Source organism: Passer montanus, unplaced genomic scaffold, assembly GCF_014805655.1.
Source record: "Passer montanus isolate IOZ18808 unplaced genomic scaffold, ASM1480565v1 scaffold77, whole genome shotgun sequence".
Lineage (NCBI taxonomy): Eukaryota > Metazoa > Chordata > Aves > Passeriformes > Passeridae > Passer > Passer montanus.
Window position 1 is genome coordinate 3,005,693 of NW_024372923.1, and position 14,901 is coordinate 3,020,593.

Sequence of the window (14,901 nt, forward strand, 5' to 3'; positions counted from 1 at the left end):
TTCTGAAATGGGCTGTGCGTCTTTGGCACTGTGTTCCAGCAGGCAGTGAGAGAGGCCTGACAGTGACTGCCACCCTACCTGTCACCTTCTCTGCACCTGTGCTGCACACATTTCTGCTTGTGGGCAATGGGTGCTCGTGGTTTCCTTGGGCAAGGACAGTTCTGGTGGTGCTGGGACTGAGAAGCAACAGAGACCCAAAGATTTCAGCAGCAGCAGAAAGTCACAATGGAAAACTTCAGTTAAAAACTTCACTTCCTTTTCTTTCATATGAGGAAAAATGATACAGTATAAAAATTATTTATCAAAAGAATGCATTTATTTATGAGTGGGTGGTAGCACTGGGGTAGCTGACAAAGTTCATTTTGTCTGACTAAGCTGGAATAGGGCAAACAATTTGCGTAGAGAAACAGTCAAAAATTTTAAAACCCAAATTTAAAAATCCATGAAAATTTGCAAAGCTATTAAGCAACATGAGAATATAAGGAAAAAAAAAAAGAAAAAGAAGAAAAGCATGCAGACAATCACGACACTCTGGAAGCTCTCTGGAGCACGGAGAGGAGCCAGGAGCAGGAGGCTGGGCTGGGCTGGAAAGGGCTGCTTGCACGGCAGGCACTCACCCAGCAGCAGAGAGCAATGGCAGCTGACATTTTACAGGGCGTGCAGGGGAAATGGGGATATTAGGGAAGAAAAGAGGACAGTCAGTTAGCAGAAGGCTCTGGGGGAAATGGAAATGCAGTACTGCACACAGAGGAAATGCCTTCTGTGTGCTCGTGTGTCAAGGGACAGTCATCACATTTGTGTACAACTGACGCTCAGACCTACTTTAACGAAATCATTTAGCGCACTGTAATACCCCATAAGTCACTTTTAGAAGCAGCTCAGTATCGTTCATCCGCACACCAGAAGCCTGAGTGTTGTCTGTGTTTGCATGAGGTGTTTGGGCTCATGTTCTTAGAGCAAATTCTGTTTGTCTCTTCTCACACTTCCTTTTTTTTTCCCCAGTGTTGCAGTTATAAATTTACATTAGGAGGGTAGAATTAAGAAGTTGTCAGCAGAGAGGGAAAGATGCATTATTTATGGTCTGATGGATTCCAGAAGCCATTAATAATGGAAATACTGGGCATATTCCCACAGAATGCCTCTTCTCACAGTTAAGCTTTCCTGTAATGAAGGCTAATTACTGTGGGTACCATTAGTATCAGACTGGAATTAGGGGTGTTAAATGTGGTATCATTCAAGGAAATGCAGTAAACTTAGGGTATAAATAAGCTACTTGAAGTGAAAAACCATGTGGGTAAATATTAAAATACAAAAAATATCAACTCAAAATACCATGAGACTGGAAACTAAGTCAAAATACTGATGTAGAGATGACTCTTTTTAACAAATTTCAGTTCCATGTGTGGTATCATTAAAGGCAACCACATGCATGCCCAGAATGTCACATGATTATTGTCTTTGTGTTTTAAGACCTTGGTTTTAATTCTTGCTATTTCTTAATTAGGTGGTACTGTTGAATAATTAGCACTATTTACCTTCAAATTTCACCACATTTTAGCATGACCTGACAGCAAGCAGTGCGTTTTTCTAAGGAGACATGTTTTATCTGCCCTACCTGTGCTTAATGTTTGTATCATTTTCCATGTCAGTGCACGTTTATGTTAGCATGCACAGCGTGTAGAACCCTGCTTACCTAGATTTGAAGTTGTCAGGATCTGTGTGACCCTCCTGGCCTGGCTTTCTCCCCGGCAGGAGAGCTGCCCTGCAGGGATCTGGGGAGAGGCATGCAGAGGGGCAGAGAGCGCAGCTCTGAAGCTGAGCTGCTCTCTCAGGAGGCTGGGCTGGGGCTGTTTGAGCCCCGTGAGCTCCCCAGCCACGCACGCCGCCCTCGGCAGGGCTCGGCACAGATGGGCACTGCACCAGGGCTGGGAGAGCAGAGCTGCCCGCAGGACGGGCTCCTCACCTGCCTCCAGCCACAGCAGAGCTGCTGCCAATTAGTGACAATTAGTGTCAATCCATCCGCTGGAAACCTTTACAGTTTTCCAGGAACAAGACCAGTGATGTATCAAATAGATCTCTAAAAGCATACTTCTGTGCTTTTAAAGACATTTTGTGGTTTCAAAAGTCCAGCCCTAGTATGATTTTAAATCTGGTGTTAATGATATAGCTAGAACTCCAAAGTTCCCTGTTTCACAGAACTGTCCTTGTGTCAGGGCCTGAAGGGGCTCCAGGAGAGCTGCAGAGGGGCTGGGGACAAGGATGGAGGGACAGGACACAGGGAATGGCTCCACTGCCAGAGGGCAGGGCTGGATGGAGATTGGCAATTGGGAATTGTTCCCTGGCAGGGTGGGCAGGGCTGGCACAGGGTGCCCAGAGCAGCTGGGGCTGCCCCTGGATCCCTGGCAGTGCCCAAGGCCAGGCTGGACACTGGGGCTGGAGCACCTGGGGCAGGGGAAGGTGTCCCTGCATGGCAGGGGTGGCACTGGGTGGGATTTGGGGTCCTTCCCACCCAAACCATTCCATGGTTCTGTGAATCAGAACAGGCCATTGCTAATCATGGGAATAAATCAGAGGTTCCTCTCCAGAGGAGGCAGCTGTAGAGTGAGTTTCATTGAGTGTTTCAGGGGTTTTGGTAGATACTGGCATTTTAATGCGTTTGGTTTGGAGATGAGCAAAGGTGACAAGTGTGTGTTGCTTGTGTAGTAAAGTGGACTATTCCTGTTGTTTTCCCAAACTCCCTCACCATTTGTAACAGCCTTCCTTTCCAACAAACAGCATACCTGAATCACTCCTGCTAGTGATTTTGGGTTTTAACTCCCCTTCAGTGAGGCTCAATCTTGAAAGTTTTCAGGATTTGATTACTGTTCTTTAAAACAGCAAATCAAGTGTTGTTCCTGCTGATTTTTGTCCGTGCAGGAGTACATGGAGTTGTGTTGTGCTCTGTTTAACTCACCCAGGCTAGAACGACAAACCAAGTGTAAATGATGGTCTAGAACAGCGTTGTGGCTTAGTTCTGTGATCACGTTTAATGGCAGTTTACACAGTGTGTATTTAGAGAAAAATATTCCCATGGTCTTAATATTTAGAATCTGTGGGCATGGACATGAGGTTTGGGAACCTTGTGTAACAGGCGAGTTTCTGCTCCCTCCCACGTGGCCCATCTGTGAGTGCTGGGCGGGAGCAGAGCAGCTCCACGCTGCTGCAGGGATGCTGGAGCTGCAGGGATGCTGGGGCTGCAGGGATGCTGGGGCTGCAGGGATGCTGGGGCTGCAGGAGCTGCGGGGATGCTCGGGCTGCAGGGATGCTGGGGCTGCAGGGATGCTGGGGCTGCAGGGATGCTGGAGCTGCAGGAGCTGCGGGGATGCTGGGGCTGCAGGGATGCTGGGGCTGCAGGGATGCTGGAGCTGCGGGGATGCTGGAGCTGCAGGAGCTGCTGGGATTCTGGGGCTGCAGGGATGCTGGGGCTGCAGGGATGCTGGGGCTGCAGGGATGCTGGAGCTGCTGGGAGCACTGCTGCTCTCCAGGTGTGAGCACAGGAGCGAGGGAGAGCCCCGGAGTGGGTCTGCTCCGGGATGCAGGGAATCCCCCGAGTCTGCAGCTCAGAGAGAGCCAAAGCTTTGCTGGGACAGAGCCAACCCCCCCGTCTCTGGGCAGCACAGTGACGGTGGCAGCAGCAGCTCTGGGCACTGGGAGGGTGGCTGGGTGCTGGGGTGGTCAGCTGATGAGCTGGGCACCTCCAGGGGCACCCGAAGAATCCCTGACACAGCCCCAGCGAGTGAGCCAGGCTTTGGAGCACAGTGCAAAGGTACCCTCCAATGAATCAGCAGCAGGTAAAGCAAGATCACTGGATCAGTTCTGCACCTATAAAGGTGTAATTTGAGATAAGGCTACGTTTGTTTAACCTGAGATGCCAGCTGGGATGAAATGCAAGGTGTGCAAAAGCTTTCACTTCATAGTTATCATCATTGTATGGCATTGTGTCACACATTTAGAATCACAGGATGACATCAGGGTTTGGGTTGGAAGGGACCCTAAAGCCATGGGCAGGGACACTTTCCACTAGCCCAGGTTGCTCCAAGCCCCATCTCATCTGGCCTTTACATTTAAATTGATTATGTTAGAAGACGTCTCTTGTTTTGACTCACAGATTGCATCTGGGTCCTCGTAGTATGTTAATGATTATTGTAGCTGTTTGCTTTGCCTTTTTGCTTCCTCTGATACATGGAACATATTTTTAACTCCGATTCATCATGCAGAGAGCTCTGTCTTCAGCTCAGTCATACACAGCTCATGCAATACTTATTTATACCCCAGTCAGCACTGGCAGGCTGTAAATGCTGCAGGCAAATGAGAGAAGTTGGGGTTATATATGGCTCTAACTCAGTCCTTATATGCACATTAATTACGTCACTCTTGGCTTGCACTCTGTTTTTTCTTCAAAGTAGAGATCCCAGCACAGAGCTGGGATTTTCCGCTGGCATGCCCTGCTCTGTTTCAGAATTCCCTGCTGTTTAACAGGATTAGTGCATTTGGCACACTTAAACCTTGCTGGGGGCTGTGGTGGACTTTGCCCGGGGTTGGGTGACCCTGACAGAGCACAGGCTCAGGCAGCGATGTGGGGTGGTCTCAGCCCTCTGTGCCCAGGGCCACCAGGGACCCTCAGCAGGACTGTGGACACAGTCCTGGGAACTTCATTTCTGCAGGGTGTTGGGGACAGGGGCCTCTCAGACCTGGCATGAAACACTGAGCGCTTAACAAAAGGGGTTGTAAGTTGGATTAGCTTCTGCATGGTGGGATGGAAAAACTCCAGGTGAAGGGTTTGCCAAATGATGAGATCCATTAACTCTGTGAATCCATTAATGATGAGATCCATTAATTATCCGTCAGAAGGATGCTGTGCTCATGTACATCAATAGTTTGCTGGTTTCCTCCAGAACACAGGTTGCTTTGTGAAAAATCCCTGGCAATAAAACATGCATTGAAAGAAAACAGACCAGTGAGCCCATTTCATGGGGGGCTGACACCACACACGCTGTTTTGCCTGAAGCCCCAGGGGTCTGGCTGGTGCACAGCACTGCAGCAGTCCCCTGTCACCCCACAGAAATGGCTCGTGCTGGAAGCTGGCCTTGGGTGAGCTGTCACAGTCCTGTGTGGGTCTGCAGGACAGTGGCCCAAGGGACAAGCCAAGAGCTTGGGAGCTGAAGGAAGAAACAACAAAAGATGTAACAGAAGAATTTCTTGCTGACAAACGTGTAGGTGCAGCCCAGGATTTTACTGGAACGGGGAAGAACTGCTCTGCACCAAGGCAGCTCCTGTGGGCAGGTGACCAAGCCTCTGTGTAACCAGGACCATGCTGGAAAACTCTGCTTTTCCACTCAAAAATATAAAAGCAGTTTTATCTACATCATTATCAAATCTGTATTTGATGAATGAATGGTATTTTGACATATGTGGATAGAATACTGTCATAGCACATGTCACAGCTGAGATGGCCACAACACACCGAGTGTCACCACACCATTTCAGAGCTGCACCCCGTGCACAGTGACACAGACATGGCAGGAGGCTCCAGGCATCTGCCTTTCCTGTTCTGCACCCAGTCTTTTATCCCTGGTGTTCACACACTGCCCTGGGTGCCCCCTGTGCCCTGTGTGCCCTCTGTGCCCTCTGCTCCCTGGGTGCCTTCTGTGCCCTGTGTGCCCTCTGTGCCCTGTGTGCCCTCTGTGCCCTGGGTGCCCTCTGTGCCCTGTGTGCCCTCTGTGCCCTGGGGGTTGCTCAGCACACCTGGGCACTGCCTGGCTCCCTGCTGGCACTGCTGCTCGCCTGTCCTGCACAGCTGCACCCACTGGGGATGAGGTGGGCCACAGCCCCATCCCAGTGACCACAAACTCTGTGCCTGCAGGATACAAACCAACTTTTCTATTTTCTATTACTGAAACTATTTTTTTTCCTCCAGAATTAAAAGTACTATCAATATTTTTTTTATTTTCTCAGTTGTTAGTTTTTGTATTCCTATATTGGTAATTGTACCCTTGAATATCCAGATTCCTTCTACTGAAAACCAACAGGATTTTATAATACTGAATATGGTGGACTGTAAAATCCTACAGGTAACTTATTTTTTTCATTTCTAGTACATGCAATATGATAAATTACAATAGATAAATACAAGACCAGATGTTATGTTCCTTTACGTTGGCATAGAAAGCACTTTATGAATGTTTTATGTGTCACATTTTGCAATATGCACAATACAAACCCTATTGGAGGGAATGTGTTGGTGAATCCTTTCTGAAACAGGGAAGTAGCTGTTTGTGTGGAGGGGAGAATAAACCCACTGGAGCTGTTCCTAATTCTATTATTTGGCCATTCATTGCCACACTGGCAATGGGGGTTTTTTCCCCCCATAATATTCACTAACATTTTGGAGGGAATTGAGTCATGCCTGTAATTCTGCATCTTGTGAATCCTGTTCTGTATTTTCACATCTGAAAGTTTTCTCTCGGCACCGTCGTGCTGCTCTTCCCCCCCAGGTTCAGCGGCCTCATTAGTCCTCCTTTCTGCGAGGTGGAGGAACGTGCACCCTTCCCCGGGCTCCCGGAGCGCCCCCGGCAGCCTGCGGGACCGGGGCCGTGCGCTGGGAGCAGCGGGGGCTCTCGGTGCGGCTGCGGCACTGCCGGCTCTTGGTGCTCTCGGTGGTCTCTCGGTGCTCTCGGTGTCTCTCGGTGTCTCTCGGTAGTCTCTCGGTGCTCTCGGTGTCTCTCGGTGCTCTCGGTGTCTCTCGGTGGTCCCGCAGCAGTGCCGCTCTCGGCGGTTCCCAGCGCAGGGCAATGCTGTCCTCTGGCGTTCCCCGGCAGGATCGCCGGCCGCACTGGGAGCGCTGGAAGCACTGGGGGCACTGGGAGCACCGGGGGCACTGGGGGCACTGGGAGCACTGGGGGCACTGGGGGCACTGGGGGCACTGGGAGCACTGGGGGCACTGGGAGCACAGGGAGTGCCGGGAGCACTGGGAGTGCCGGGAGCACTGGGAGTGCCGGGAGCACTGGGGGCACTGGGAGCACCGGACCGGCTGCTGTCCTGGGCACGCAGCCGGACAGCGCTGTCCCCTCGCACACTGGGTTAGGGCTCTTTAATGCCTGACAACAACATTAGTGAGAACTTTGCAGCGAATTCCCATGCTCTATGTTTTATTTTTGCTCTCATGCTAACTGTATTTCTTTGCTCTCTTATCATGTGTTAGAAGCAGTTTTCATATTCCTCAGGCATGACAGAGAATATTCCTTTATTCAAGCCCAAAAATTTCAGTTTTCAAATACTTGTTGGAACAGTGGGAAACACCACGAGGCAGCTGCACTTACTTGGTACATCTTAGAACATATTTCAGAAAAATGGAGGGGTTGTCCTGGACTTAGAGCCCTGTTTCTGTGCTGAAGGCAGGGCAGGTGGGTACCCGCGGTGCCATGGCACACCTTGGCTTTCCCCGTGGTGTCAGAGGGGTGTGAGCCCCACCACCCTGGGGACAGTGCCATGAGGAGAGTTCTGGAAATGGGTTTGTTCCACGGGATTCTCGCTCTGGAGCCGAGTGGCTGCAGCAGCACAGGCACTGCAGCTAAAATAGACTTGGCAGGTGTCCCGTAAGCAGCACAGAGGGGAGCTTGGCACAGCCAGAAATGAAGTGCCTATAAAATGATTCTAATCTACAACAATAATTCCTCTTGGTGGAAAACCTTGGGATTTATTAACCTGAAGCACGGGTAAGGTGATTTGTCTAGAAAATCATTTGCTTCACAAAATATTTTTGAGGTTTAAAGGCATTCAACCAGGCGGAACAAAGGCAATTTTTTTTGTTGCTTAATTTGGAAAGTGCTGAGGGAAGGGCCTAGCTTGGCAGCAGAGTGCCAAGGAGCAGCAGTCTGGGAATGTGAGGAGGGTGGAGGTGGGGCTTGCCCTGGCACTGCCACCGTGACCCACGGGGCTCCTGAGTCAGCAGCCAGCAGAACTGAGCTCATGGATACCTGAGTGCCCTCCGAGCGGGCAGCAGGGCTCAGGGCAGCGCCAGGCGGCCCTGGGGCACGCAGGGCCCTGCTGCCTCCCCTGAGTGCCCTCCGAGCCGGCAGCAGGGCTCAGGGCAGCGCCAGGCGGCCCTGGGGCACGGCTGCTGCCTCCCCTGAGTGCCCTCCGAGCCGGCAGCAGGGCTCAGGGCAGCGCCAGGCGGCCCTGGGGCACACCTGCTGCCTCCCCTGAGTGCCCTCTGACCGAGGGCTCAGGGCAGGGCCAGGCGGCCCTGGGGCACGCAGGGCCCTGCTGCCTCCCCTGAGTGCCCTCCGAGCGGGCAGCAGGGCTCGGAGCAGTGCCAGGAGGCCCTGGGGCACGCAGGGCCCTGCTGCCTCCCCTGAGTGCCCTCTGACCGGGCAGCAGGGCTCGGAGCAGCGCCAGGCGGCCCTGGGGCACGCCTGCTGCCTCCCCTGAGTGCCCTCCGAGCGGGCAGCAGGGCTCGGAGCAGTGCCAGGAGGCCCTGGGGCACGCAGGGCCCTGCTGCCTCCCCTGAGTGCCCTCCGAGCGGGCAGCAGGGCTCAGGGCAGTGCCAAGCGGCCCTGGGGCATGCAGGGCCCTGCTGCCTCCCGGCTGGAGACACAGCCCCGGCCCTTCTGGAGCCAGCTGTGAAGGGGAAAGCTGCGCATGGCCTGCCGGCTCCCCTGAAGACGGGATGCGTCGGTTTGCTCCATTCTGCACTTCTGAAAATCAGTGTGTCTGCACTGAGGCTCTGTCTTGCCTAACTGTACAGGGGTGTTCCAGCTGATCCTCTCAGAACAACCACTGAACAGGGGCCTGCAAATGGAGGGGAAGGAACTTCCATCAGCTTTAAGGGAAAATGCACACCATTATCTATCTCATAATGACAGGTGGTTCCAGACCCCACAGCTGTGGCCAGACAGGTCTGATGTGCACTGAAAGTTAGTATATTAAGCAAAGCAACTGAAATAATAATTTTACCATGTTTAGTTAGATCCCTCAGAGAAAACAGACTGGAACAGCACATCAAACAGCACGTGGGAATGAAGAAAGCAGGAGGGGAAAATGAAAAGGGACATCCCATCAAAGCCAGCTGGGTTCACTCTGAAAAGGTCTCCTGTCTGTAAGGAGTGGCTATGTCTGTCCACTGTGCCCATGCTGGTGGCTGGGCACTGATTTATTCTGTGTATTCCAAGGGGGCCCAGCTGCCCCAGGAGTCTCTGGATTTATCCTGTGCATTCCAGGGGGGCCCAGCTGCCCCAGTGCACCCCGAGTCTCTGGGTTTAGGGAGTGACAGGGAGCTCTGCAGGGACACCAGCTGACCTTCCTGAACACCATGGCCAGCCAGCGTTGGGAGGATGCTTCAAAGCATCTTTTCCTTCTGAAAATGCGTTCTGATTTCTCTGTCCTTGGGGACATCAGAACTTCCCTCTGTGCCTGTGTCCTACCCTCAACATCTTCCCGAGGCAGCCCCGGGATTTTGGCTTGTGGACCCCCCTTGATGTGGCGATTGAAAAACCAACAGAGTTCCATAAAAATTATACCAAACTCCAACTAAGTTGAGATTTTTTTGTTGCTGTTTTGCTTCTTGGACTAACAGAAGCAAGGAAGCACAGTGCTGCTCATGGGAGCAATCATTTATCAGCCTTTCTGGCAAGTCTCTGCTTGACACAGTTGGGTCTCAGCCCTTTGGGTACACTAAGAATTCAGCTCCAGTCACAGCAGAGAAACTATGGATTCCATTGGATCAGGCATGCTTCAGTCTGTCAGCAATTTGGGAAGCCACAGGCTCTTTTCAGAAAGCATTGGTACAAATAAACATGTTATTTGTAATATTTGCATTGGGATGCATTTGGATCAGTATTTGCATGGGGAAGGGCGCAGCCAGCAGGCCAGGGAGTGGTCCTGTCCCTTCTACTCAACCCTAGTGAGGCACACCCGCACTGCCGTGGCCAGCTCTGGGCTCCTCAGGACAAGAAAGTCCAGGAGCTACTGGAGAGGCAGCCATTGCTGAAGGCCCAGAGCAGGCCGCGGCTCCGGGGGCGGGGCTAGGCTCACCTTCAGGCCCCGCCCCCATTCTGGTCCCGCCCCCGGCACGGCCCCGCCCCGCGGGTGCCGGAGCGCGGCTCGGCCGCCAGGTGGCGCGAGGTGCCGGTCCCGCCCCCAGCTCGGCCCCGCCCTTCCCAGGCAGGCCCCGCCCCTCACGGCCCCGGGGAGCATGGCCGAGCCCGGGGCGGGGGACGCGGCGGGGGCGCCGCCGCCGCGGGTGGGCGCGTGGGTGCCCGTGCTGGTGGAGCAGATGGTGAACGACACGCTGGTGGTGACGCTGAGCTGCGGGGAGCGCCGCTTCACCGGCGTGCTGCTGGACTGCTCCAAGAGGTGCGGCCGGGGACGGGGGCACCGGGGCCGCGGCGGGAGCGGGGCCGGGAGCGGCGGGGCCGGGAGCGGCGGGGCCCGGCCGCAGCCCCGCCGCCCTGTGTCCCCGAGCTCCCCCTGCCGAACCGCTCCGCGTCCCGCCGGGGCCCCGCGGCGGCTCCGGGGGTCCCGCGGCGGCTCCGGGGGGCCCTGGCGCTGCCCGAGTTCTGCGCAGCCCGGAGGGGCATCTCCGAGCGCGGGCTGCGGCTCTGCCCCCGGGCACCTCGTGCTCACTCCTTGCCCGGCTCTCGAGCGGCCGTCCCGGGCAGGGGTGGCTGTGCGGGGCAGGGGTGGCTGTGCGGGGCTTCGTGTCCTGCTGGGCCGTGTTCCTGTGAGGAGCAGGTTTGCTGCTGGGTGAGGGACAGATCAGGGCTGCGTGGGAGCACAGCAGCCTCACCTCTCTTTTCCATCCTACGAGATGTGCAGAGCAGGAGTTCTGAGCTTCGTTTTTGTCATTTATTTAGTTTTACGTGGCTATCCTGGAAAATTTGAGGCACATTTTCAAACGCATTCAGGCACCAATGCTGTGCAGAGTCCATAAACCCACCCTGGTCCCAGCCCGGTCAGTTGGTGTCCCTCGAGCCCCCCAGACCAGCTCTTTCTGCCTTCTCACATTTCAGTTGTCTTCCTCTGCAGTGACTCTTCTTTCACCTGTTTTTTTTTTTCAGCCTAACCTCTCTCCATTATTTTTCTTCATCTTGTTTCCTCCCTCTGCTCCTAGTGGGTCCCAGAAACAACCAGAGGGGTGTTTCTCCCTGCTGTGAGGCAGCTCTGCAGCCCGGTGCTGCCGCAGCCGTGTCAGCAGTGACACTGATGTGTGCTGGGTGGGAGGCAGTGGGTGCCCCCGAGCACTGGGGCTGTCCCCAGGGTCAGTGCTCCTTCTGTGGCCATGCATCCCCCGGTGCCACATCCTGCCCGTGTGGTGCCGAGCGCTGGCTGGCCTGTGCTGACCAGGGCGGGGTGCTGGCCAGCACAAGCTGAGCGCCATGGCCTCTGCTCCTGGCTCTCGGGAGGGCACTCTGTGTGAGGCAGGACCCTGCGGACTCGGAGAGAGCACTGCAGTCATCCCAGGGCTGGGCTGTGGAGGGAGGAGAGATCTTGTTCATCCTGCAGCAGAACGCAGGAGTCGGGCTGGCAGTGGCTGGAAGGTGAAGGTCAGGATGTGTCCCAAAGGCAGCAGGAATTTATCCGCTTTTGCTGAGCTTGGAGTGCCTGCAGTGGATGTGTGGCAGAGCTGTTTCTCCTGCTGCTGCCTGGCTGCTGGAGCTGTGTCCCAGCAGCTTGTCCCTGTGCAGGGGTCACCCCTGCTCTGCCTGTACCCCTGGGCAGTGAGATGGGAGTGGCAGGAGAGGAGCCACCAGAGCAGTTGTTAGACCTGCATAGGAAAGGAAGGAGGGTTTTTTGTATGGTGATTCTTCAGCTTTCTTTTGTGGTTTCAAGTGGTTTCAGCATCACACAGTAGGTGAATCTGTTTTACTTAGTTGTGGCTGCTCCATCTCTGAAAGTGTTCAAGGTCAGCTTGGACAGGACTTGGAGTAACTTGGACAGGGCAGGAGAATTGGAACTCGATGATTTTTAAGGTTCCTTCTAACACAGACAACCTGTAATGCCATGATTACTTCTCCTGAGCTGTAGAGAGTGTTGTGGGGAGCAGAGCAGGAGGAAGGCCTGCCACCCTGGGCACCCAGGGCACCCCTGGCCATGCAGGTCCCAGCTGGACGCCTCTGGTGTTTGGCCACAAAGGCAGGTGCAGCTTTGAGCCCAAACTGCCTGCCTGGGTGTGCAGGGGCTCAGCCCATGGGCAGCAGGACTGCCTGTGCCCATTCCCTGCCCGTGCTCTGCCCATGCCCTGCCTGTGCCCTGCCTGCCCCCTGCACCTTTAGGAATGGGGGGTTCAGTCATGCCTGACCTTCCAGCTGCTGCGGAATTGTCTGCAGAAAAAGTGCTCGTGTCCCTTCTACGCGTGTCCCTTCCTGCCCCAGCCTGGATGATGCAGCAGCACCAGGGCCTGCCCAGTGACTGGCAGTTATTTGCTTCCAATCATCTGGCTCTGCTCAAAGTGAGCTCCGTAGTGTACATGCTCAAGTAGAGATTTAAATCCTGCTACAGTGTTTCTAATAACAAGATTTGGTAGTTTTGCTGCAATTGAACTTACTTTAAAAGTTGGGTTTTAATTATGCAGGCGTATAAATAAAGGAGGATGGCATCTCCTGTACCAAGCAGAGACTGGATTGAGGTAACCAAGTCCAGTTAGCTGCAGCTGCCCCAGAAAGGGGGATTACTAGCAGGGTGAAATCCCATCAGCAGTATTTCCTGCTGCTTTAATCACAGAATCCCAGAATGGCTTGGATTGCAAGGGACCTTAAAGCTCATCCTGTTTCACCCCCTGCCATGGCAGGGACACCTTCCCCTGTGCCAGGTGCTCCAGCCCCAGTGTCCAGCCTGGCCTTGGGCACTGCCAGGGATCCAAGGGCAGCCACAGCCTGCCCACCCTGCCAGGGAACAATTCCTAACTCCCAATATCCCATCTAACCCTGCCCTCTGGCTCTGGGAAGCCATCAGCCCTTGTCCTATCCAAGTTTGTCCCCATCTTTCTAACAGGGCTCCCTGCTGAGCTGGTGCCTGGCACAGGCTGACAGCCAGGGAGGGCAGTGGCCTGGGCTCTGTGGGCACGTTCTGTGGCACAGAGGCTGTGTCCAGCCCCGTGGGGTTACAGGGTGCTGGTACATTAATGCTGCAGGCACAAACCATCCTGTGAGTGAACCTTTGGGTGCTCCACTTCTGCCAGGCAGGGAGCTCCGTGCCACTCTGGAGGGTTCAGTGACCTGAACAGGGGGAGTGGGCTTGTGTCTACATGAGGAGCAGTTTTCTGTTGTGACCAAGCCATGCTGTCCCACTGCATAAAATAACCATAATTTGTAGCCATCATTTCATTCAGAAATGGTCTCACTTTGGAGTGTGAATGGTGCTGACATCTCTGTCTGGCTGTACAGACTGTACTGGCTTGCTGGGCTGTCATTTAAAGACACCTACATTCTTGGTTGTCTCTGTTTAAAAAAAGCGTCTTGAAACAAAAATATTTTGTTCCAAATTACGTGATTTCAACAGCTTAATCAATCCTTTCCCAGTTAAACTCATTTAACAGCAGGTTGTCGCACTTTTTCAGTAATGGGGAAGGACTTTGGAGGCTTCTCTCTGTCAGGAAACCCACGGCAGTGGCTTTGTGCTGCTCTTGGTGAGAGGTGTGGCACAGAGTGGATGCCTTCAGCTCCTCTTCAGTGCTCTCTGCTAATGCTTAGCAAAGTGTCCCCCTCTGTGACACCACTGAGACACTCCTCCCTTGCCTCAGGAAGGGTCCTTCCTTCTGGTGCTTGGAAAGAAAGCAGTAGCTGGCAAGGAGGGGAATGGGAACCTAGCATCCAAAACCCACTGGTATTTGGTCTGTACCTGTTCTCCATTCCTTTGTCTCTTCTTTGTGGCTGTCCTGTACAGTTTCGTTATTATTAAGAAGGCCCACGTGCTTCACTGCTGGTGTGTTCTCTGCAGAAGTGTCTCTGGAAAGCCAAGGCAGGGAGCATTGCCCAGTCAGAGCCAGTGTTTCAGGGCAGAATCTGTCCTAGTGCTGTGTTAGCATTATATTTGTAATGCCAGGCCAAGGGCATAAATTCATACATTTTGGAGGTATGAATTGCAGTTGTGAGTTTCAGCATTTCAGAGGATTTGCTTTTGCCAATATGCAGGCAAGATACTGTGTCCGAGCCTTGGTGGCCTGTAATGAGACTTGGCATTGAAGGACAGAGTATCATCACTGTTAACCCTGCTGTTCTGGAGGAGCTGTGGGTGCCTTATGTTACCAAAAACTGCTGAATATGGAGAGACCGAGGAAGAGGAGCAGAGCTGTGTCTTGGTGAACCTATGCAAGTTACCCACCCAAGTCAAGGTGTTCAGGTTTAGAATGAAAAACTGGAAAATCAGCCATGCATCTGCAGTGAGAGGAAGGGCAGTTTCATAGTTCCCAGGGCTAACCTGGATCACATCCCTCCAGCCTTGCTGGCCTGCGATGCAATAAACTGCTTTGTGGGATAAAACTTACAACCTCTTAGAGCAAAACTTGGTGCAAAGAGTTCATAGAAATAGGGGGTTTTATCCCTCTGCCTTTTCTGGGAGAAGAGTAGGACACCTTGCCAGATTTCTGCACTGCTGTTATTTTTTTCAGTGGCAGAATTGGCTGCTTGATCTTAAGAGTCCAGAGAAAGAGTTGAGTGCCCAGTACTGAGGCTGTGGGATGGCGGGATCTTTTGGGTTCCCAGCGAAGCACCTTTCAAAGCGCCTGACTCTTGTTTCTTTCCCTCCCTGTCCTTCTCGCCCCAATGCAGGTCTGGATTGTTCTGCCTGCCATCCTCCTTCCCCAAGCACGAGGAGCCCCCGGCCGGCGCCTGCGCTAACGGGGCCGCTGCCGCGCGGGGCGAGCCG

The 14,901-nt window shown here is 53.6% G+C and overlaps 1 protein-coding gene across 11 annotated transcripts in view; it reads left to right on the plus strand.

Annotated features, from left to right (window-relative positions):
- The first annotated feature begins 10,223 nt into the window (after positions 1-10,223).
- The window catches only part of PWWP2B (PWWP domain containing 2B), a 16,878-nt gene continuing 12,200 nt past the window's right edge, over positions 10,224-14,901 (plus strand). For all 11 annotated transcript variants that reach the window (XR_005630102.1, XR_005630106.1, XR_005630107.1 and 8 more), the window contains exons 1-2: positions 10,224-10,392; positions 14,805-14,898. Coding sequence is in view for 3 of the 11 variants with exons in the window: in XM_039731375.1 (XP_039587309.1) it covers positions 10,232-10,392; positions 14,805-14,898 (255 nt within the window). In the remaining 8 variants the exon portion in view is untranslated. The remainder of the gene's footprint in view (positions 10,393-14,804; positions 14,899-14,901) is intronic.